At 43.6% G+C, this 25,580-nt stretch overlaps 1 protein-coding gene across 2 annotated transcripts in view; it reads right to left on the bottom strand.

Annotated features, from left to right (window-relative positions):
- Positions 1-663: 663 nt before the first annotated feature.
- Positions 664-25,580, bottom strand: part of LOC119176263 (protein spinster homolog 3) — a 102,711-nt gene continuing 77,794 nt past the window's right edge. The window contains exons 9-11 of one of the 2 annotated variants that reach the window (XM_075890642.1): positions 19,364-19,462; positions 16,661-16,829; positions 664-2,172 (exon numbers count right to left, since the gene is read on the bottom strand). In XM_075890642.1, coding sequence (XP_075746757.1) covers positions 2,078-2,172; positions 16,661-16,829; positions 19,364-19,462 — 363 coding nt within the window. In that variant the 3' untranslated portion in view covers positions 664-2,077. Of the gene's footprint in view, positions 2,173-13,950; positions 15,257-16,660; positions 16,830-19,363; positions 19,463-25,580 lie in introns of those variants that run through there. The other variant, XM_075890641.1, reaches the window with a different exon arrangement.

Here is a 25,580-nt window from a genome sequence, read left to right as displayed (position 1 = left end):
ATTATCAACTTAACATCACACATCACTAGGACTATAGTTCAAAAAGCAATATTGTTCTACATTCCAGTCACCAAATCCTTGGAAAGACTGCCAAACCGTTGATGACATTCCAGCAGCTTTTTTTGTGTTGTTGTTCGGAAGCCGCGTGGCGCTGGGTTCAATACATCGTTCCCGGTAAAGAGATTGTCATTTGTTTTCAGCAATCCCCCTCATACCAAAAAATGCACAGCGTCTGCATCAGCGAAGACGAACAACCATTGTGGGGCTCTCTGCGTAAAATACAGAATTCTCCTATGGCCAGGCGGGGAATCAACATTTCAATATCGTCCGCAGCACCCACCGAGTCAACAGTAGCGACACTGTGACTCACCACAGGTGCAATCCGTGATTTCCACACGTGTGCAGTAGCGGGTGTGGCAGTGTATTGGCAGAAGAAGACGTAACATTGGATACTCCCAGTTACGATATTTCTGCAATAGATGGCACTTTCCATCATAAACAGTGGCGCTACTAGATGTTGCTGTGTAAGCCTGTTGGTATGTGCAGCTGTATAAATTGAGTCTGCATGACATACACGAGAAGGCAGTCGTGCCCCTTTTCCAGTTCCCTCATGTCCCCATTTCTAGGGCATTAAGAAGGTGACAAACTCAATAATCACAATGGTTACGAGAAAATACCGTTTTAATCTCAAATTTCAAGAAAATGTGCATTTGAAATAAAAGCTATTTAAAACACACATCATTTTGTTCTGAACACAATAGTTGCTTTGCAAAAATCTGTTCAATATAAATAAAAGGAGAAAAAAGAGACAAGGACAGAAGTAGTCCCCAAAATTGGGTCAGCCTTGTGAAAGTGTGTGTTTGTTAGAAAGTAGTGGAAGTACTACCTTGTGCACCACGCAGAGAAAAGTTGGCATTCACTGTAAAAAACACTTCGTACTGATTTTCCTTTGGGATTTGTATTTCCACATTTATGCAACATCATAAAGATTATAATTTTTGGGCTTCTCCCAAACAATTATTGAGACTACCGAGAAGCTGATAAAAAATATTTCATTAGCACAAACGCACTAAAACTTTTGTCTTTAACCCATTGCCCTTAGGACATAATGATAATTTAGCACAGTCAAGCATAAGTTAAATAGCAAGTTATTCCAGTAACAACTGTCACAACTGTGTCCCTTCAATTTGCAAACCTAGCATATTATTTCATCAGTAAGGCACAAGTTTTCATTTGGAAACGTTCATTGATATTAGCTAGAAGTGTTTAAATACTTCGTAATCCCAACTGCTATCAAAAGCACCCATTCCTGACACTGTGAAACGAAATACAAACTGTCTTTCACATGGCATATGCAAGCAACTTTCAAACTATTTTTCAGAGTAAACCTTAAAAATTATATAAACTTGTAATATTCAGGCAATTTTGCATAAATTCAATAAATTTTTAGGTGTTCCCGCATGAGAGAAGTAACCAAACTGTCAGTACAGATGCGAAAACACCAGATGATCAGTAATATCTCTATCAATGTAATATATATTTTACAAAGGCTTATCTTCATGCAAAAAAAACTGCAGTGATTGCAAACGAAACAATGTATAGATCACGCAATTGCATGACTAGGCAATAGCCACGTTAATCTATTAACAATCACAAATTATTGCCACATGAAACAATATCGAAGTGACCATGTAAGAAAGGTACTGGTACAGGCTTCCTGCTTGAGGAAGGTTCACTATAGCACACTTCACACTTGAATACCTCAAAGCTCACACAACAGTCTATGATATGTCAACCATCCATTGCAAGAGTTCTTTGCAGATGACCACACCTAATGACTGCCCACTGCTTCTACAGTGCTTAGCGTATGCAATGTTCATTGTAACATCCAACAGTCACTTTGGCCAGCACTGATGCTTGAATCTTGCACTGCTATCGTAGCTAGTCTGCTGGCCTGATCACTCACAGTGAAGGAAGCGATGCTGGGCAAAGTACAAATGCACACCAGGAGTGGCGAAGTCAAAGGGTAGCCATCAATGTCGAAGGAGGGGGGAACGGTTGCATTCAGCTCGAGGTATCAATTGTCGTGGGGAATGAGGCGACCTCTGTCTTCTGCCACATTGGGCAGCAACTGGCCCGCATGCGTCTCGCCACCGGGATGGTTCGTCTGGCCTACAGCAAGAATGGGAAGGACAAGCAACAAGGGGATTCGTCAAAATTTGACTTGGGAAGGACAGCAGATCTTGGCACTGCACAATGTTAATGCAGTCAAACCTCCGTACAACAGACACAGATACATGAAATTAAATGTAACATTTGTTAAATCATGCATCATTTCTTCGAGTACCGTATTCATGAAAATCCTCCCCAATTCTAGGGCATGCAGAAGAATTTAGTGAAGAAAATCTCCACAAAACGTTGCCCATGTAAAAATGTGGATGCAGTCATTTTCCACAGGTAGCTACTATGTGACAGTAGTTACCATCCAGTTAATGACCAGTATTATCATTGTCAGATTATCCCACTGGACCCCCCAACACAGATAGTGTGCATTGCAATGATGTTAGCCATGCTATGGTGCTAGATCTGTAGTGTTAGTCATGCTTTTGAACGTATTTCTCTTTTGACAAAAAGGAGCAATATTAATATGCATAGTTGCCCCGCCGCGGTGGTCTAGTGACTAAAGTACTCGTCTCCTGACCCACAGGTCGCAGGATCGACTCCAAGCTGTGGCGGCTGCATTTTCGACGGAGGCGAGAAATGCTGTAAGCCTGCGTGCTCATATTTGGGTGCACATTAAAGAACCCCAGGTGGCCAAATTTCCAGAGCCCTCAACTACAGCTTCTCTCATAATCATATGGTGATTTCGGGACGTTAAACACCACATATAAATAATATGTATGGTTATAATAGAATGAAACCTACGAGGTAGCTACAAAGACTATGACAATAAAAGTGTTATCAATGTCCTCATAGCCATCCATACGTTTGGCACTATTAAAATCATTTACAGTCAACTCTCGTTAATTCAAGCTTGAAGGAACCTCTGAATTTTGTTTTAGTTATTAATAAGTTTGAATTATCAGAAGGTCTCATTGATTTTGTCATACTTAAATTTTGTTGAGACATTTTTAAACCCTAACTGCGCCCAATGAACATAAAGCAGAGGTGTAGGATCGAAGAGTTTCTTGGCTATTTATTACTGATGAGGCCTTTCAAAGAAATCGTGAATTGCCAACTGCTTCTTTGCTATGTGCACAAAGCTCTCTATACCAGTTGAGATGCATTGCGGTTTACCATGCGTGTGCTTAGTTTGAACATTTGTTTACTGGGAAAGCCCTTTTCCTTGAAGACCTGAGGCACTTATTTTTCATTTCTAGGCTGTTAGAATTATGAAAGCATGCAAATTTTTAAACAGTAGTGGGAAAGCAGTGGATATTTCCCGGTGTGGAACTACAAAAAGTATGAATTAACCAAACGATGAAGTTTGAATTAACAGGCTTTTAAAAAATTGAAAGAATAGAGGACCAACTGAAAAATTGAATTTTGTTTGAACTAACCAAAAGTATTAATCTTCAGAGTTTGAATTATTGGGAGTCTACTGCAATATGTACCAGCTAACCTGGACTTCTATGCCTTTTGGAACTGTCAAGTATAAGAGACTGCATACTATAGGTCAGAAAAACTTGCAGAGCTTATTCGGACTCACTCACGAAATATATTTTGTGCTAAGGGCTCACTCAGACTCAGACTCACCAAAACATTATGGACCCAAACTCATAATTCAATCTGAGCTTGAGTAAGCGGGAGTGAGTCAACCCATGAATCTGATAGCCTATAATATTAGCTTTATCCAACATGATGTCAATCCTCTTTAACAGTAACGAGTTACGAATTCTCACGAATAAGTAAGGTCATTTTGTTGAAAGAGCTAGATGACAGCATAAGGTATATTTATAAGTTACTTCACTGGAAGAGCTCGCAGGGGGAGGTCAAAGCACCCATACGATTCGAGTCTCTGATAAAAGAAAATGCAATGACTATATATTCAAATATGTGTGAGTAGATGTGATTACTATAAACATGGATCCAGGTAAGGCTGAACTATTGCTGAAGATCCATAGGTCGGCAAAAAAAAAAAGTGGAACTCACACAGAATCACTCAGCAACTTTATCTTTTTCCAATGATACTAGAAATTTCGAGAAATTACGAAAATACAAGAAATTACGAAAATACGAGAAATTTTCCAATGATACTAAACCAATTATTAGTTCGTTGAAGAGCTTGACTTATGTCTTCTCACAGCGAAAAACTCAACTACCCCAAAAAAGAAACTTGAAATGGCACATTCTGAATGTGTGAGTGCAGTGATGAATAGATTAGCTTGGCTGGCCAACTTTTCTAGATATATAATGTGGCCACAGTAAACATGTACTTGCATCTTAAAGATGGCTCGCGGTGCTTTTGTAATTTAGCAGTGTCCACATGCGACCGGTCAGTTTCGTAAGCTGATCAAAGGGTCAGCAACAGGCATTACGGTGGTTGCTCTAGCACCTCACTTCGAAACACGCTGTTGATTTCCTAGGACATGAATGTTCTAAAAATAGTAACATGCATTTACCATGCATTGTAGTCGAACAGCTTTTAAGGCGGTAAAGTCAGGCGACAAATATTGCAATAATTCTTGTACCAAGCAACACATGTATGCTCAATGAGTCCATTAAGCAACAGTGTAATAAAGCAGTGCACAGGAGAAGCGAAGGAAAGGAAACCATAAACAGTGACACAGGGTTGGTCCAATTCCCATCATTTACATAAGCACGTTTGCCTATGTGAAACAAGACAGCCACCAGTTGGTGTCATTCACAATGGGAGCCTGACATGTTGTCATAACTTTGCACAGGGCAGTCAATGCATAGTGATCATCAGCAAAGAACGACAAGCATCTGCTCAAAACACAGACAAATTTTATACACGTAGAGCCCCCCTTTCACTCCTATCCACAGTCTTGATCACCAGTAATGAGCACTTGTCAGAGACAGTGCTGTATCAGGAGAAAAAAACTAATGCTAGGAAGGAACTTTGATAACTTCAAGGGCGTGCCATACCCACTACTTTTGATGTGCATGACACTCAACTGCTAACTCAGTACTGATCAAAAGCCCAAGCAAACACTACAGATGATGTAATCATCACCACAAAAACAATCATTTCAGTAGTTAAACGAAAAACCCACAGCATTTCTGAGAAACTTAAGCAGGGCAGAGCAAGAGAATGCAACTTAAAAGCTCACTGCTGCGATAATGCTCACACACATTTAATATTGCCTCAGAGCCTTCGAAATATATGTGCTAGACGAGCAAGTCGTAGTCAGTGCTTAGCAGTGTCTAAGGCAACAGCAAAATATAGGTATAACAATTGGCAATAGCTACACAGTGAGCTGCAGGTCGTGTGCATTGATCGACAAAACTTACAAAAGAATTTAACTTATAAAAAAAGTTAACAGTGCAAACAATACGAGAAGACTGTTTCATTTTTGCAGACAAGATTATAATTACCAATATGAGGAACATCACAGCTATCCACCGAACACTAGCATTTTGTCGTTCACTGCAGTGTCATGCCGTTTTTTTTTTTTTTTACTCTGTTACAACAAATGGCAACTCCGCTCACAGAACCAGGCGCATTTGCCCTTCACTAGTGAAGGACAGTCGTGCAAGCTTGTTGTTTCTAGAATCACAAGAACCCTTTCTTAGCTAATGTAGCTACTACGCATATCATAAATTAAAAGTTCATCATTTCTACTTAAATTATTACATTAGGCTGAGAAGCGATGACAGCATCTCGGATGAAATTCCCCGGGATGTCCGAACTTCCTACCTAAAACCAATGACACAAATGCAAGTCTCTATAGACGAAGTAAACTATATGAAACAAACGAAAAGCTCTTGACGTTATAAAAATGATTAGGCACAATTGGACGAAGAATTTAGGAAAATAATCTCTGTGGGAGGCACAGAAATGACTCTTGGCACAGCCATCATTTTTTTCTTTGGTTGAGCCCGAGTATAGCTAACAAACTGTAACTTTAAACAATGAAGTGCTAAGCACGATTCGTGAAGCGGGATCCTGGTACTGGTTGTTGCAGCGCTGCACAATACGAAGAGGACCTACAAGTTCCATACGTTGGCATCATCATCATCACTTCCTGTGAAGTGCAGCTCTGCAAATTGCAAAGGACCCCCACAACCAGCACATGAAGGCCAATTACTCTCGGAGAAAAGCCCACGAGAATGATTTTAAGAGTTCATGGAATAAAAAACAACTCCTTCATGCTTTCTGCTGGTTACATAATCATGTGCTCAGTTCGCAGGTAGGTAAATTGTGTTCCAGTACTAAGCTTCACTATTGAAATTTCTCGTGCAGTATCCTCTCTTGTACACTACGTACTTGCAATTACTTTGAAAGTCACCTTCTAAAGGAAGTTTGATGGGGCTGAACTTTGTTTAGGTGCATTTCTCATCCCCTTTGTTCTTCTCAAAATTGCACTACTTCCCCTATGCAGTGCGATGATTGCCTTCTGAATGATTACACAAGATACTTATCTTAGACGTAAACTTATATGCCAGCAAAACAGTGTGGAGAGGTTTAACGTGTGAGTGTGTGTTTAAAACACTGCCACAGCATGTAAGTGTACCTTACTCTACAAGGATAGCGAGCCATTATGCTTTTGTGTTTGTGCTGCATTCCTTGCTCATTTGGGCATAAAAAGTCACATGGTCCCAACAAGCTTGATAGTTACAAACGTGATATAATGTGCAAAGGCATAGGAATATAAACTACACTGCACTCCATTTTTATTTAAGAAGTTAAATTACTGCACACTTCCTTACGACTAAACGGCCCTGTCATCTTAAACATCAACTAATTGGGGCCTTACAGTATAGCAACAAAATACTGTAAAACATTTTCGTGCTGAGCAGAAACAATTGAATCAAAAATCTGCTTAGCATTTATCAAACTAATTTTAAACATTAGTACTATCTGCCAATGACACTACCAGGTAAAAAAATTGAAATATGTACAAAATATTCTCTCCTGAAGACCTAAGTGATAGGAGGCAGCTCTGGACAGCCTCAGAATTAGAGCTTCCAGTTTTACTTCAGAAATAAATATTGCAACCTAAACATAACTTTCCGGCTTCATGACAAGGCAGTCATTTGATGAGCACTCGCTGTGATGATAGCGAGGGTATAAGTTTGTTATATGTGAACTTGAGTGAACAAATATACACCAGACTATATTGTATTCTCATTGGGATCAAATACGTGAAGACTCTATTGGGTAGATGATGTTCACAGTGTGTAAAAGACAGCTGCTATGAAAGCAGACATACCCTGCCCCATATTGTGCACAAATAGCACTGGAAATGAAGGCAACTGCATATCTGCTATGATCAAAACTTTTCATACCCGTATCAAATAAACTTTTTTTAAAATACAATAATACCTCGTTAACTCAAAGTCACAAAAACAAAAAAAAATTCGAGATAAACGGATTTTAAAGATAAGCAGAGTGGCGCTAATCGCCGGGGAAAATGAGCGCTTCTTACAAAAACCACTACTGCTCTTCAGCGGCAGTTTTTCATCATTCTTCTCCTGCAGGTTTAAAAGTGAAAAAATAACATACAAGAGACTTCAACCGGCTGGGTGTTGGCGCACTGCCATTTTATTTAGCAGAGAAATACTGCGTAATGCTCGTCTGCTTTGCGATCGTTCTTTGGTTTCAGAAGGCATCCTCCAGATTCTTCACCTATCGCATCAGTCGATCTTCCCCGTCGCTGCACTCAACCTTTTCTCGAAGCAAGTGCAGAAAATTTCTTGGCTTAGAAGATGTCGGCACCTCTTGAGGTGGTTCATCATCGCTGTCGTCTCCGCCGTCTCGTACGTCAGTGGCTGTTTGAACGATTTCGACGTCCATCATTTCTGTGGCGATCCCCACATCCTGCTCACACAGCGCGTACTCCAGAAAAGTCCCATCATTTTCAGTGGCACCGTTACCTGTAAGCTTCATGACCTCTTGAAAATGTTCCTCACAGTCTGTGAAGTACTCTGTCTCTGCCGTCTCTACTTCTGGCAAACTAGCGCCACCTGAAAACTAAGCGTGCGTAAAGCAGTTGGCGATAGTCGCTGTGCAAACTTGGTGCCAAGGGCTGCTGAAAAGGTGCACAGCTCCCAGCAGGTCAATTTCGTAGCCTTTGCTATTTTCATAAGACAACAGAATTCTGTGGAGAAGGGTGTTTCTGTAGACTTTTTGGGCCACTTCGGCAACACCTTGGTCTATCGGCTGCAGCACAGACGTCATTATTGCAAGCAGAAACTCCACTTTCACTACCTCTGAATTCTCTATTTTGCTGTGGCCTGGGCAGTTGTGGACAATGAACAAAAATTTTCTGTTTTTCTTGGCCATCTTGTTATCTATGGAGCGACAGTACCTTTAAAAAAAAAAGTAGCTATCATCCACACTGCTCTATTCGTGCAATACATAGTGCCATGCGGCAGTTGTGCATTTCTAAAGCACCTAGGCTTAAGAGCTTTGCCAATTATGAGTAATGGCAGCTTCTCTTCACCTGTGGCATTTGCCCCGAAAAGGACAGTGACCCTGTCCTTCCATTGTTTCACTCTCAAACACACACCACCCTTCGGTGTGAAGGTGCGCGATGGCAACATTAAAAAAAAAAAGGGCTGCCTCGTCAAGGTTGATAATTTCGCTGTCGGTGTAACTCTCCCGCAACTCGATGAGCCAGCTGCTGCGCTAATTGTCTGCAGTCGCTGCGACTGTGGTGCCGCTCTCGCCGTGCACTGACTTATACACCACACTGTTTTTTTTTTTCTTTTGAAGTGGTCAAACCAGCCGCTGCTGCAACTGAAGTCCATGTGCCCCATTTGCAAGGCCAGAGCGTGTGTTTTCTTCACTATTACTGATGTGGTGACGAAAAAGTTGACCACTGTGGCATTTCGCAGCCACGAAACATCAATGCCGCTTCAACATCTGTGAACTTCGACCCTCGAACCGGCTTGCGCTGACAGGAGAAGCTTTGCTGAAATTCATCAAGCACCTTCTGTTTGTTTTTTAGCATGATCAAAAGCATACACAAAAGGATGACGAGTTCCTGCACGATGCTCGATTTCGTTTGGCCTCCTTTCTTCACTTCCTTAATTTTTTTTTTCCCCAGCGTTAGCGACTTCCGCAGCTTTGACGCCATGCATGCCGAACTTCCGCTAAGTTGCCACTCCTCACAGTGAGCAAAAAATCCGTACCACTCAATTCGCGCAGATGAGTGGGAAGCACACCTCAGAAAAAATCATGTGCACTGCACAAAGCGAACGAGACCATCGACGCCAAGCGTGGACAGAGGGCCTCCCTGCTAAAATGTACTAGAAGGGGGCAGTGGGCTTACTCAGCTGCTCCTCTGACGCAGCTGGCATTGCATAGGATAGGTGGCGCCACCTATCCTATGCAATGCCAAAAATGCTTCAAAAGACGCTTCACTTGAAAAATCTGCTCGTCGCTGGCCGCACGCGAGTTGCGACACACAATTCTATATTTGAAACAATCTTGCCAGTATTAACTGCTATTTGACTATACTGAGAGCCCCTGTTCCTTTTAGTTTATCTTTTTCCCATTTTTTTCTGCGACAGAAATTGCAAAGAGTTAGCCCGATAACAGCCAACACAACTCATGCCTTTCTTTCTTTCTTCTTTTTTTAGTTCCACACAGTTAACGCCATTTTTCATTTGGTGCGCTAAATAATTGATATGTGGGGTTTAACGTCCCGAAACCACCATATGATTATGAGAGATGCCCGTAGTGGAGGGCTTTGGAAATTTCGACCACCTGGGTTCAACGTGCACCCAAATCTGAGCAAACGGGCCTACAACATTTCCGCCTCCATCGGAAATGCAGCCGCCGCAGCCAAGATTTGAACCTGCGGGTCAACAGCTGAGTACCTTAGCCACTAAACCACCGCGGCGGGGCCTTTGGTGCGCTTGAGTTCATTGCATATTCACTATATCTTTTTCCACACCATATTGCATTTCCAGGTGAGCGTCGGCGGGACTTTGTCTTGGGGGGTACAAACTTGGGTTGCATATAATCTTGGTGAGGGGAGAATGCTGGTATAGCCTAGGTGGAGGACGGTGTTGGTGTGGCTTGAGGGGGTAAGTGCCCCTTTTCCACCCCCTGTCAACACTCAAGCATTTGCCCCTACAAGGCAACTCGCGAAAAAGGACGATGTATCCTACACCGTCCTTTTACTGACGATGTAGTATCCTAAATCGTCAGTAGCCGTGTAGACTTAGTTTTTTGTATCAAGACTATGCTTAAATTTCACCTTTAGGCGCTTGTTCCTGTCTTTCTGTCCGCGTCTAAGCAGTGCAATCTCATTTCAAAACAGTCATGCAGCACCAACTCGCCCAATCAACCATATTGACAATTCACCTTCCAGTTCCGAATCAGGAAATAGAGCATGCCCGCTTCTTTGCCAAGCTCAAAAATGCAGGTATGTTTGGTGGGTTTGTGCCTTCACTCTGCTAGAACGAAAAATTGTAGCTTGATTATCTTTGTTTTACTTTGGTTGTAGGACGAAAGATAGTAGTTTTCTGGGGACTATTATTATTCTTCATTATTGACCACCATTCGATAAGAGAGATGGGGGGAGTGCTACAATGAATCTTTGCCTTCCCTCCTTTCATCTGATGGAGAACTCTGCGCACGCTTACTATTGTCTGTCTGTCAGTCTGACTAAGTTTCTGACGTCTTCCTTTTAAGAATGCTCCCCTCTTGCATCGGCTTTTTACTAAGGTAGGCTGGCAGATTGGGAAGAATCACGGCACAGCATATCTGCAGAGAATGGGTCTCCCACAAGGTATACAAACTTTTTTTACATCAATAATGTGCACATAGCCTCTAAGCACATGATGCAGTTCGAAGTGGAGCTCGGCCAAGGGCCTGTCCACTCTGACATGTTCTCTTCGCATTCTTTACGCCTGTTCTGAATTTTTGACAAGAAACGACAGCTTCAACTCGCCCTTCACATACACATAGTCTGTTTGGCCCGTAGCGGCACTGGTTTTTCTGACGTTGTGGCGTAGATCAGGCACAAAAAGGCACACTAATTTGATGAATGCTGCATACCGCTCAACGCTGCAAAAAAAAAAAAAGCTTGACGCTACAACATCTGCCGCAATGAAACGTGACTTGGCAAGTGCTCGTCTGGAAGAGCTGGCCGGCTCTTTCAGCGCAACCCTCCTCCCAAGCTCTATTGATGACAATGGCAGCGCCGCCGCTCGGGCGAAGAGAAAAGCATGAATTGGAAACGTTTGCGGAGCCATCTGACCACAGAGCCTCCACCGGAAAGTGAGCGCACTGCCCTCTTCTAGTACACTGCATCCCTGCTCAGCGCATGTGGCACATAATGTGCCACATGTTTGCTTGACAAATTTGTTATGTCACTGGGCTGAAATTTCACGCTCTTCGCGTTCGCGGAAAGCATCGATGTAGTAGCAGGCACAGCAAAATAAGAAAAAAAAATCGATGGACTTCAGCCGTGGCAGCATTGTGCAAATCTTGTAAAATGGTCCAGCAGCAGAATTTTCTTTTCACTCCCAGTCAAAATTTCGGGTTATCCGCAATCCGACCCAAAATAAAGATAAAGGCAAAAAGATACATGGGACGTATAAGAAAATGTTCGGTGCCGCGGAAAATTTCAACTTAGTAAATTTTTCGAGACATGCGAGTTCAATTGATGATTTGATTAATATGTGGGGTTTAACATCCCAAAACCACCATATGATTATGAGAGACGCCGTAGTAGAGGGCTCCGGAAATTTCTACCACCTGGGGTTCTTTAATGTGCACCCAAATCTGAGCACAGAGGCCTACAATATTTTCTCCTCCATCGAAAATGCAGTCGCTGCAGCTGAGATTCAATCCCACGACCTTCGGGTCAGCAGCCAAGTACATTAGCCACTAGACCACCGCAACAAGGCTATGCAAGTTCAAGTTAACGAGGTATTACTGTAAGCACCTATGAAATGTAGTGGCTTCGCTTCTATGCCACTACATTGCTAGCTACAGAAGGCTAGCATTTCTGTAAAGCCCAACACACCAAAGCTACAGAATGTACCGCCGTATAAAGTGCATGTTCAGAGCAGCTTTGCTTGAAGTAGCGAGAAAGCTCACACTAAAAAATGTGCTGGTTCACCTCCAGTGCAGGTAAATGGGGTTAAACAACAAATACATGGTTTGTACGAAAGAACAGGCAGCCAAAATAACTATGGTCAAAAGGCTCACATATTCTTAGAGTCTGCTTGACAGGGCACAAAAGAAACAGCTTTTACAAACAGCATATCTTGCTTGATGCAAAACAGGATAATTACAGAACATCTCCGAGGAGCGCGCTCTCGCAGTTTTGAAGTTCCACAAGGTATTGTACCATGAGGATCAAAGGTGAATGCGCCAATTGCGAAGCGCTAGCTTATGGCATTTGCTAAATATCTCAGAACTGTTCAGAAGCTCAAGCCACACATCTCAGATGGCTCCTTGTCTCGGATACCTCTATATACTGGCAATTTTTCAAGAAAAATTACTGCTAAAATAGCATCAGATCTACTGCTAAACATTCCCGTAACTCTACTAAGGCCTGGAAAAAGATTCACGGCAATGACGAACATTTCAAATACACTTTTTAAGTCACTTTGTTATAACTGAAACAGTAATGCAAGAAAGTCCCGACTGGAAATCCTTCGAAAAAAGCTGTCTACATTACCAGTTGGAAATTAGCCCCTCATCAAAGTTGCTACATTGTCAAGTACAGCCAATCATGGCTGCCATTAAGCAAAAGCATGAGATCCCATTAAAACATGATAAAAAAATAGTCATTATCTGCTAAAATTACTCTAAAAATCCATTGAAAATACCCCTCCAAAAGTGCCCTGCAGAATTTGTTAAAACAATCAAATTTTTGCTTCTGATCAACCAATCTATTGTACTTTTCATTGAATATTCACTGAAAACATTTCAGTGAACGTGATGCCAAATGCCTGCTGACATAACGCTACATGGCAGATCAACTCAGTTTTGCGCATATTTTAATGCAATCTAGAAAAAGTACTTGAGCTGCCACATTTACTCTTAATAGAGAAATAAAGTCATAATTAGTTTAGGACGCATTTCATCAAGCTGGTCTATGATGTGAGAACACGGTTGAGTTCAATTAATGCAAAGCCTATCTGAATAGCTCCTTGCAATACCTCAAGACTTTCCAAGTCTACGCTTGGACACTTGGTGCTTACTTCTAGCACAAGTGTTATAGAAAAGAAAAATTGATATTGTACTTCCCATCTTAGTGTCAGCTTAGGATACGGAAAAAATAACATGGCAGGAAAGTAAAAAGAAAACACAAAACAATATGGCATGTACGCGGCAAATATTTCATGCTGCTGGATGGCTTGGCATGGACACAATAAGAGAGAAGTGGAACGGGAGAGTTTGATATAGAAAATGGCAAAACGACATCCAAATATTGCAAAAGTGAAATGACGTGAAATTGCCAAGTGTTCGTGGTGATCAACACCAAAAATGACTGCAAAGATAAGTTAACCCTTTGAGACGCTATGTACACAATTGTGTGCACCACTCGTTTTTACTGTTTGCAGCAAGTAGAGGCTGAGAAAGAGCAAGATAAGTTGTACTTTGGCTGAATTGAACCTTCTGCACTATAAGATTGTCCTCACTTAACTTCATTCTGCAGTGTACTGATATATATGATTACTTTTCTAAAGACAGTATCACGTTTAACCAGTCGTGCAAAATGCCACTTCCTTCAAGCAATGTGAAAAGCAGGAATTTTGTTTGCAAAAAATGGACATAACTAAGTATGAATTTTCTACTTTATTCCTAGCCTGAGATTTTATTCTGTTTATGCCAGAAGTAAGCATCCATGACTTTAGGGTAAAGAAATATTTAATTGCGACTTAGTTAAGATGAGTCACTATAACATGCATAAATACAACAATTACCTCATTCTTGTTGTTGCAACCAAATACTGAGTGCCTTGAAGCAACTTTATAGCGATTTGACACATTTAGGGACAGTTTTTTATCAATGGCGTCTGAGACATGTTTTCAATTTTCATTAGGCAGCATTAAAAATTCAATATGGCCACACACACAAACACGTGTATTGTTCAGACAACTAGGAGAAAATGAAGCAAACAAAAAAGTAACCCGACTCACAACAGATACTGACACGAACAACTGATCCGCAAATGAGAACAAAGGGTGCCGGAAACTTGTTCGCAGAATTCATATACTTGGAGGTGCTGTTATTTTTTCCCCAACAAAAAACGGCATGTCACATTTTCACCACGCTCGCAGCTTTACCTTACGTCTGAAATACATCATTTCTTTTTTCTCGATTGACTTTTTTTTTAATATGTAACTTGGTTTACACTTGTTCTCAACTATATTTTTCAAATCTGTAAGGCTGATGAAAGGATGTAGCAATGCTGATCAGGTTTAACTGGAGTAATGTGCTGCTCATAGCAATGAGCACTAACTGATGATCCCTTCATATCAATATTTACTAACCCAAAATAAGCTATTCTAGAAAATAAAATGGTAAGACTTTGTTCAATCAACCCTTATAAAAAAAACATGTACACTATACAACACGTTCACAACCATAACATTCGTATCGTGCAGTGCCTGAAGTGAATAGGAAAATAGTGAATTACCAAAAATAGTAAAATCTTCTCTGACATCAATGGTAGAAGGCCTTGGCAAGAACTATTTAGGGCCTAGTTGGTGCAAAATCGACAAAATTTTTCAACGTGGAAAAGACTTTTTTTATGCACCGTGTTTTCTGCACTCTAAAACTCTGTGACTGTGGTTGAACAAAAAAAAAAAGAAGGTACACTAGCCACACTACTACGATAAACAAAATTTCCCTTAAAAACCCAGACACACAATTTGCTAAATGCTCAAAGAACTGGCATGAGGCATGGAGCGAATTGATCAAGAGGCACATGTGGTCGATTGCGTGCCCTGCTGGACGCACATAGTAGCAGGCCAGATCAGTGAATGCGCTCTTTCCTCCGCACCACACTGTCTTCCAGCAAGGGCACAGTGCAGGAGGTCACGTCGCCACGATCCAAGGGGTCGTCAAATGAGCATGACGAGCCCTTGAGCATCTCTGAAACAGCCAAGCGTGCACCACATTGCACACCTTTACTCGTGTACTTAAGGACCCATTCGTGCCAGTGACTCACCGTGAATGACCATGAGTGGCAACCATTGACGGCATAGAGTTTCCTAAATATGCACTAGGAAGAGCTCTGGCATTTAGTGTCTATGGGAGGTGCAACTCACGGCGCTTCAGCAAGCATGGGAATGATGGGTAGTACCAGGATTTGTCTCATCTTCGTACTTCTGGCTCTGTGTGCGTTCGCGTGGCTTGGAGCTGTTTTCTCACAAAACAAAAATCAGCAAATGTTAAGCAGTTGCACTTCATCACCTTATTCTTTTAAGCTTACCATTTCAAATCGGGTCACAAAGTTCAAAAGGGGTTCATTCTTTCCTTTGAAACAAAACCGAAACACAGCAGTGAAAGAAGCCACAAGTGCGATTCGCTGCCCGAAAGTACGAAGACTAGGCAGATCTGTGTCCTATCCATCATTACCATGGTCGCTGAATGATCGCAGCGCCAGAGCCTTCTCTAGTTAATTTTAGAAAGCTCTATGATTGACAGTGACCAACATTTACAATAAGAAGTGCAACACTGCCACACTAAAATGTCTCATGACGGTGCCATTTGCATCTAATCTGCTAGCAGAAACTAGCACTGACACTGCTACATCAAATTTCATGGCACGCTGATGTCGCGCTTCTGCAATGCTAACAGGTTCAACAGCTTCCTGAATCAAGCTGAAGAGCTCATAAGCCCACAGGGTGCCCTGTTGGGTAAAGTAACAATGTAGTCACTCGACCTTTGTGACTAGCCAGCGTGACTGCTGACCGACAGAGAGGCGATTAATTTGTATCTCTGTCAATATGGCAACTAAGATGCCACAGCTGGAGAGAATGTGCCCAGAGTATGAAGTTTTTGTCGGCAAACACCGATGAAATATGACTGGCCAGTATTGAGTGGCATCATCGGTAAAAAAGATTCCACATACAACTGCACGGTCTTACCGTGACTAAGAAAAAAAGAAAAAGCAACAGGAGCTTTCAAGTTAGAGACATCTTTAAGGTATAAGGAATAACCGAAGTGCACTGAACCCTAGCACAAGAAAGGAAAGGTAACAGTCCCTTTATACTAATTGTCCGTTTCCTTTGGAGCTAGTATTTTTGTTCGAACTCCAAAGATGGCCTATTCCAGCGAATTAAATTACAGAGATGATCCGCACAGCCTTACTGTTCGAGAATGAGTCTGAGTTCAGTCTACTGCATCAAACATCAATACAATGTATGCGCAAGCAATGCAGAAGCTGTGATTAGCTTCAGCCGAGGAGCAAGGGGCAGGCACACATGACACGCGGATGCGACCTGCCACAATGAATCGGAGAAACGAGTACCGACATGCAGAACAATCACTTACCACGGGTGAGAGCAGCGCAGTCCTCCCTGTCAGCCACAATGTGCCAGGAGAGGACGACGAAGAACAGACTGCCCAACACCAGCACAGCCACGGGCAGGAACAAGGCATACTGCAGGCTGAAGTAGTGGGCCGCCACATCCATTCGGCCCACCAGGATTGCATCGTATATCTGCACAACACCAGACAGACAACTTTTTCTATCCCCTGCACTCTAATATATCGCAACATGTTGTCGGGCTCGCAGGTTTGTTCTTGAGCAAAATGGTTGTGATGCAACCCAAAGCAAAGAGTGCAATAAAGAAAGAAGTGTCCACAACACTCTCTCCTATCTTGAATTGTCAGTTCACGTTGCTGCATTTGATTGCTGCCTAGATATCAATGCATGGCTGTGGTTGTTGCCTGCAGCAACTGAAACGCTGCGTTGCTGAACACGTGAACGATGGGAGAATTCCCGATGTGAAGAAAACAAACAGTTATAAGGGAGGACTGCACAATGTTATAGAAAGATAGAAAGAGTGGAAGAAGCCAGATCAGTATATCAGTCCCACAGACATCAAGATCTGCTTGCCCCCATTTACCTAATAAGGCAAGGGCCCCTGAATTTCCTAAATAGTGCAAGTGCTTTGTATTCATCACATGGAGGATAAAGCATGGGATTAAAATAAAATTTTATTGAATTTCTGAAAACAAATTGAACGGGCTAAAATGTAATCATTATAACATCTCATGAAAACATAAATTACTTTCTCTAACCACTGCAAGCTTTTGGCAGACCGAGAGAACAAAAGATGAGGAAGCAGAGGGGCGAGTGCTCCTTTGCAGCAAGAACCAAGCAACAATAATGGCGAACCGAGAGAAATGTGGATGAATAAATGAACGCAAGTACATTTCAGCGCTTGCACAAAGCATGTAGTCATTGTTCCCATGTTGTACACTCATCGAAAAAAGGTCTTTGTTGAAAATGAGTGATACTAGTATTATTTCTAACACTTAATCTTTGCTGCTTGCGCAAATGCCCGGAAGAAGTAGTCTAATTCATTGTACAGCACTGCACAATTTTTCACTTTATGCTGTTAACAGATACCAAAGACCATTTGACTGTATTTTTGATGAATTATTCTCACTGCAAAATGCTGCATAGTGTCGACTCATGTTCCAACTGGATAAGGCACGCACACAGACAGGGACAGTAGAAGAAAAATGGAAACAACACGGGCACGCCTTATTCAGTCTGAACACGAATTGATACCGATTAGCCCAATTATCCGTGCTACTGCAATACATGTGTGAACGCTTTTTTTTATAGATATTGAAGACTTGTTTGTGCAGTTATAGTATGAAGTAATACTACTCGCAATTTTGTGTGAAAGAACGACCAAGCTAGTTGCCCATTACACATCCTTACTATTCCGAGGTTCTATGCTGTCACAAACAAGCGCTCAAGATAGCGCATGCCTCCGATTTCTAAGGGCTGCGTAAAAACAGGTGCCAAGCAGATGCAACAAAAATCGGCATAAAGAAGAAACAGCATAAAAAGACTCGCCCCCTCGAAAAAGACGCCACGCCAATCAACCTCCTCGCACCTGTCACCGAGCGAACTCTAGAAACATCTTAAAGAAAAGGGGCGTGGTGCTGCATAGTTGCATCAAATTACAAGAGAGGTCCCGCCCTTTCCACAGCCTTGGCAGAGCAGCGGACGGACAAAACGCCTAGAAATTTCGGGAACCCAGGAGCTAGTGCATATAAGCAAGCAGCGAAGAGAGACGCATCAAGAATATGAAGAGAGTTTTCCACCACCGTGCAAAGGCTTGTCTTACAGGCAGGAGATGAAGCGTAGTTTTCCACCTGCAGGTGAAGGCTTGTCTTAGAAGCAGGAGATGAGCGTGTGTTTATCGCCCGTGGGCTAAAACATGCTCTGCAGTAGCAGCGCGTGAGTGACTAACGTGTTACCGTCAAAAAAGTTTTGTTATTGAAGCGGGATCAGTTGACGACGTGAGAGTTTCCTGGAAGAAAAACCTCAGATACAGCGGGACGACGACCGGTGCTGGACTTTGAGTGAGTGTTTCCTTGAAGAGAAGCATTCAAGCTTTGCTCCACGAACATTGGACTGAATACGTGTGACGAACATTTTAGTCTGTAAGTGCCTTGTTTAGTAAATGTATGAGATTGCATTAGAGCGCGTGTTATTATTTGTGTTCGTTGTTTTGAATTTATCGGAGTTCCTTGTGAGTTGCATCGTTATGCATTATTGCCAAGAGTGCATAATTGTATGTTTTGTTCTTCCTTGTTTAAGAATATATTTTTGTTTTGTTATCAACCCTCAGCTCTGCCTCGTTTTTTTTACCACAGCAGGCATTCGCTACACACCAAAAAAACCAACAGTAAATTGTCGGCACTTTCATGGTGCTGACGCATCATCCCTTGGAATCAGCACCATGATTGCCTTTCTGATAACGGGACTAGTGACATATGCCCAACCACTGGTGAAAGATACTGGGCTCTTCATAGAATGCAGGCTCAAAACAGCTGCCCAAGTGATCCCTTCAAGCCACTCGCATGTGTTGAGAGCCAAGCCTTTTTGCTCCCACACCTGCAGGGGAAAGCTGCTCATGCACATGACACTTAAGTACTCCGGGCACTCGGTGGTCTTGTCAATTAGACACTGGATGCATGCGGTCCTTGGATCACAGTTAAATCACTCACCACGCCAACGATGTATGGACTGCTGGCGTCACCCAGCAGATGGGATATTAAGATCTGGAAGGCAGCACCCGTGGCTCTCCGTGAAGGCACCAGGATGTACTGCAAGAAAGAAAAGGGGCAAAGGCTCCTTCTCACGTGGCAACTCAGAGGCATTTAGGCTGAACCATGCACACACAAGATCCGCATCCTAACTCCATGGCCTACACCTCAGAAACAGCAGTCAACAGTACCTGTAAATACAGGCGAATGTCGCTCAAAACATCACCCACCTGTCATGATACCCATGGGCTGATGTGGCAAGAAGTCATATCCACAACTAAACAGCATTCTTCAGTGCAACTAGATTGCAGCTACAAATGCAAGAAAAAATCCCTGGTAGTGACATCACGGCAGTAACCTCCAACTTTTTTTCTTTTAGCACCCATTAATTTCATTCTCCATAATAACTACATCAAAGCATATATATATGTTTTCTTGTGCTCAGTCAGCACCACATGTGATGTTGGATTCCAATAGCAGAGTCAGAGCAGATGACGGACTCTGCAAGTGAGCACTCAACTCTGGCATAGAGCAATGCCTCCAAATCCACAACTGGAACACAATCCGTGCTGCTGGAGCAAGCATGAGAACATGGAGGAGGAGGAAGTGCTTGAGTTACCCAGAATACCTTGCCTGTAGCTATTCGATTGCACAGTCGAATTCTGTCAAATTCACACTCACACCCACGTTTGTATTGTTGCTGTCACTATCCGATGAATCACTCCTGCAGCAATTAGTTTTCCGATTTGGAGCTGCCACTACCGAGCAGCAGAAGCAATACCGCATGGCTCGCCCAGTCGCACCCATGTCATCTACCATTACTGGCAAGACTCACGACACCACTGCAAACAGACAAATGTGGTAATAAAGGGGCCAAAACACGGTCACCCACCAAATTGCAGTTCACAGCAAAAATTGAAGTAGAGGGTCGGTCCACTGTGCCTGTACATAGATGAAAAAGGGACTTTGAAAAATAGTTCATAGCAAAATGAGCCCAAGAAGTTGTTGGCTATAAACCCTGCCCACCAACGGTTTTGCCATGGCGCATGTGACGTCGTGTACTTTATGAAGCCATTATCTTCTATTCAAGTTCTAGCCACTGCAAATTTTTCAACTTTCGGTGATGAACTCAAGCAAGCTCCAACTGCACTGTTGTACATGCGGCTGACCATGAAACAGGATTGTTGGCCAAAATACAGACATTGGCAAAGCAAGCTGCTTGTTACATCACGGCTTGCATGTGCACCAGTGTTGCCAGACTCTCTGGCCATCTGTGTGTTTGTAAAGATGCTCGTTATAAATTGAATGCTCAGCCTAATGCGCTGAAATTTCACCACCTTGTTTATTAACCCACATAACACAGGTCATAAGTGAGAATTGGCTGTCAAGGACCCTTCAAAGAAAGCACATCACGCCAAGCTCCGGTCCGCTCTCCTGATTTTGGCAGATAAATTTTTCATGCTCCTAGAAGTGACTTTCGCTCTGAATCTACTCTGGCTCTCTCATTGGAACACTCCACTCCTGCCCTCACTTTGCCATCGGAACACACTTCCTACAAAAAGAGTGGAAAAGCCTGCCGTAAGTACACTATTGGAATTCAACATAAACAAAGCAACCTTTCTTTTTGGACTCATTCAATGTTTTTATGGCCTGTTATGGGGCCCCCGACAGCTGCATGGCATGAGAGCTGGTGACATGAAAATATTGGTGGAAAAGAAAGCATGCAACCGGAACAGGCTAGATGATATCACAGCTCTTTGTTCTTCCATCGCAGCAATTTGCAACCAAAAATGATTGCCGCCTGCTAGCACTAAATACTTTTAAGCCACTGAAAAAAATCCTTCTTGGGTAATGTGCATGTTAAAAAAGTCACAGCTTTGCCGCAAAGGCGAGGTAATGAAAGCGATAGCAACAAATTGGAAGGTCACGTGCAGATTGGCCAGCAGATCGAAACATGCTCCGTGTTTCGCACGCACGAAACATACTCTCAGGTACAGATGAACGCGAATAGGGGTCTTAGTTGTTACTTCGCTGTGTTTTAAAAGCGCTCTCTTTTCGCAAACGGAGACTGAGCAATGAATGGAGTGACCTTTGTGCGCCCGGTAACTACAACAGAATCGTTCCGTTAAAAGCTGAAGGCCAGCCAAAACATACAATCCTCCCCACTGCGAGACAAGGGCGCACGTGTGAGAGTCGACCCCCAGCTCTTCGTGGGGCAAAGTGCACATGGGAGATGAGAGCGCATGTCGCCGCGTCTTGACGAAGTGGGACTTTAGGCTTCATGCGTTCATTGCGCCGTCTTGCTAGTAATGCTGAAAACAGGATAGTGTCCCTTCCCCCCCAAGATGCCCGTCACCAGCGATAACTGGTAGATAAAAACAGCTTGCCATTTGAATGTTGAAGGATGTGCTCCTCAGTGGCTCAGTGGTTAACGTCTCGCACTCACAACTTAGAGGTCCCAAGTTGGGTTCCACGAGCCGGAGTCTTTTTCTAGATTATTTTTCTTTCTTGCGTTTTCATATGTATAAATTTGTATACTAATACGGTGAGTGACGACCATATTAACGCCGGCAGCAAAATCCAGCCAAGAGTGTCCATATAATTGCCATCGCAATAAAGAAAACAAGCAACAAGTTTTACATTGAAAACACAGAGAAGGTTTATTTCAGATGCTATCAGAATTGCTGGAACACGTAGCATGCTTAACAAGTGGGAGACTGAACTGCTGGTTTACTTACACTATATTGACAGCTGCAATCAAAAAAAGAAGGAGCACGCACAAATGTGAGCTCATGAAAAAGTACCGCTAATAACTGTTTTACCAATGCATGCCAAATGAAAGCTGACTATAATCAGAGCTGTTAACATAACGAGTGCTTGAGAAGTGCCGGTGAGATTGATATTCTGTGAAACCTGGCACAAAAGTATTAAAAAATCTGAATACCCAAAACACAACTTGTGTTTTCTGCAAATGAACTTTCCTTCATCAATGGAGACAGTGAGTAGTTGTTAGTACAGTCAAACCTCAATATAATGATGTAGCGTCAATACTGCAATTTACTTTGCTAAATCCAATATTTGTTGAAACAGAGGAGATGAAAACAGGCTTTAACAAATTTGGAATTGTAGATGTGCAAAAGTCATCGATACAAAAGCACATAACACTAATGTTGACACCCACCAGTCATGAGGTAAACCTCACCAGTCTCCTCAAGCCATTTTAAATTTCGGTTCAACTTCAAGACAGCAACTCTTGCAGCCTTGAAGAAGACAAGTCCACTAGTTGAAACGTCGGCTCCAGCAGACAACCCTGTTAACAAATTTCTCAACACAAGCTTCCATCTTCTCTTGACTCCTGCCTTTTTTGGAACTCAAATGTGAGGTCTTTAAAGAGCCCGTGAACCACTCTCGATATTTTTTCAAGCATTTCAAGTAAATGGGCGCAACATGTGCAGAATTCCGTCGCGATCAGCGATTCTACGCGTGGCAGCGCCACAAGCCGCTGGCGTGCCACAAATTCCAAGAAACAATCCCTCCTTCTTTCTGGGCGTTTCAAGCCTCTGCGTGACACACCGTGCCACATCTTTGGAGCGCCGAGCCAAACACAGTGGACTCCCATTGAACGAAACTCGGTTAAATAGAAAAGACGCACAGACGAAACTATCTAGGCATAATTGGTTGGTATGCTATATATTTAAGGGGGGACACGGGTCTTTGGAGCCGAAAAATCGCCAAAAAAGCAATTTTTTGTTAACAGCATTTTCAGAAACTACAGGTATTTTTTTACAGGTGTACTGACTTTCATATCTCTCCGATCAATATTTTAGCTGTAATATTAAATTCCTAGCCCGTGCGCGTGCGGAATTCGCGCAGCTCCGGACACCAAAAACCAGCTTTTTATAAATTCGTAACTCCATGTCCACAGCTGCACTCGCGGCCATTTTGGTATCGTTTGAAAGAGCAGTTTTTCGCCTTCAAATTCCCGCCACTGTCGCTTCTGTGCGTTCATTGGTTGCGGAGAAAACAACCATCAAAAAAGAGTAAAAACGCATGCTACGATTCGTTGTTTAGTGCACGTGACCGTTTCTCAGAGCATGATTGGCTGAAGTCGGCTTGTGGCGTCTGCTCTGGCTGCGTTGTGCGCGCTTTGCTGGCCCCCGTCGGCGCCATTCCTGAATTCTGCGATCGACGATGGAGCGGTGTGCGTCGGCGTCTCGAGCGGGAAAGTTCCACTCAGTGCACAGATTCGGAAAGAAAAGAAAAAAAAGCCTCATCGCTAACACCACGAAGCGTCGGGCAGCACCAGCAGCGAGCGTCGAGGACGGCCGGTCATCAGCGCCAAGCATCGCCGCCGCCGAGCCAGCTGGTGTAGGCCTAACGGCTCCACCAGCGTGTGAAAGTGCGAGTGGAAGTGGCCGCGTTCGCATTGATACAAAAATCCTGCAGCCAGCAGAGTTGCACGAAAATGCGAGAAACGCCGAAGCCAAGCTACAAGAGCTGGCGTCAATTTCAGCAACGACGCGAAAACAAGATCGCCTGGCTGCTGCCAGTGACGGTGCCGCGGCCGACTCGGCTGACAACGTGAGCTTCGTCGTCATCAGCTTAGACTGTGTGAATGACTTGTTGAGGTGCGTGAAGTGTAAAACTTGCGGCGGTGATGTGAATATCAGCAAATGCGATCGGGAGTACGGTCTGGCTGTGAAGCTTTTGATTACGTGCGTCAACTGTGGTGACATTTCGTCAGCGTGGAGTTCGCCGCGTGTGGCCGGGGACCAAAACATAAACCCATTCAGCGTCAACATCCTCGCAGCGCGTGCAATGCAAAGCACCGGCAATCGTCAAACGGCGCTCAACGACATTTGTTCTGCCATGAATATATCGCACCGGGGTCTGCACACGAAGACGTGGCAAAACTATGTGAAAAAAAAACTGACGCCTGCAGTGGCCTCTGCTTCCGAGGAGTTGATGACCGAGTGCGCGAGTTCCGTTCGAGAGCTCTATCGCGAGCTCGGTACAAACATACCTGGCAACATCGCCGTTTCCTACGATGGGTCTTGGATGACTCGCGGACATTCTTCCCACATCGGCGTCGGAACGGTGATTGAGCTTTTTACAGGGTTTGTATTGGACTATGTTGTCTTGAGCAATTTCTGTGCAGCCTGTGAGCAGAAGCCTAAGGAGAACGACCCTTCGTACCAAACGTGGGTGGAAAACCACCAATGTCAAAAAAACACCAGCAAGAAAGCTGGTGAAATGGAAGTTGAGGCCGCACTTATCCTTTTCCGAAGGTCTCTCTCCAAACACAACCTCCGCTACACAACTGTGTTGTCAGACGGAGACAGTCGGGCCTACCTCGCTTTGCAGGAAGAAAAGGTGTACGGCTACATGGACATCCTGAAGGAGGACTGCGTCAACCACGTCCAGAAGCGCATGGGGACAAACCTGCGAAAGCTGCTTTCCCAGCACAAGGGGCATGGCCTTGGGGGCAAGGGCAGACTCACTGGAGATTTGGTCAACAAGTTGACATCATATTATGGGTGGGCCTTGAAGTCCCACAAGGGGGATGTAGATGCAACGCACAGGGCTGTTATGGCAACCTACTTACATGTCACTTCACGTGATGATGCACCCAACCACAGCCTTTGTCCAACAGGCCCTGACTCGTGGTGCCGGCAAAATGCAGCCGAGGCCAAAGGACAGCCGCCGCCAAAGCACCGCTACAGCTTGCCCGCCCATGTGTGTGAAGCGTTGCTGCCTGTCTACGAGCGCTTATCGGATAGGAAGCTGCTGGAGCGGTGCCAGCGTGGCAAGACGCAAAATAACAATGAAAGCTTGCACGCCATGATCTGGGCGCTTGCACCAAAGGAGCGGCACGCTTCACTGTTTACTGTTGAGGCTGCTGTCGGTGAGGCCGTCATGAAGTTCAATGCTGGCTATACAAGAGCTGCAACAGGCATCCTCAAAAAGCTCAGCCTGACCCCTGGCCGGCAAAACTCGAAACGTCTGGCAGAGAAGGACAAGCGGAGGATGACCGCATCTGCTCGAAAGCATGTGACGGCTGAAAATGTGAAGCAGGCCCTGGGAAAGCGCCACAGAGTTGACAAAGGTCAAAAGGACTATGTTCCTGGTGGATACTAGGCACTTGCTAGTGTAAGCATGTAAATATTTTCTGGTGTTT

The sequence above is a fragment of the Rhipicephalus microplus genome, chromosome 3, assembly GCF_043290135.1.
Source record: "Rhipicephalus microplus isolate Deutch F79 chromosome 3, USDA_Rmic, whole genome shotgun sequence".
Lineage (NCBI taxonomy): Eukaryota > Metazoa > Arthropoda > Arachnida > Ixodida > Ixodidae > Rhipicephalus > Rhipicephalus microplus.
This window is presented reverse-complemented; position numbering and strand designations above follow the sequence as displayed.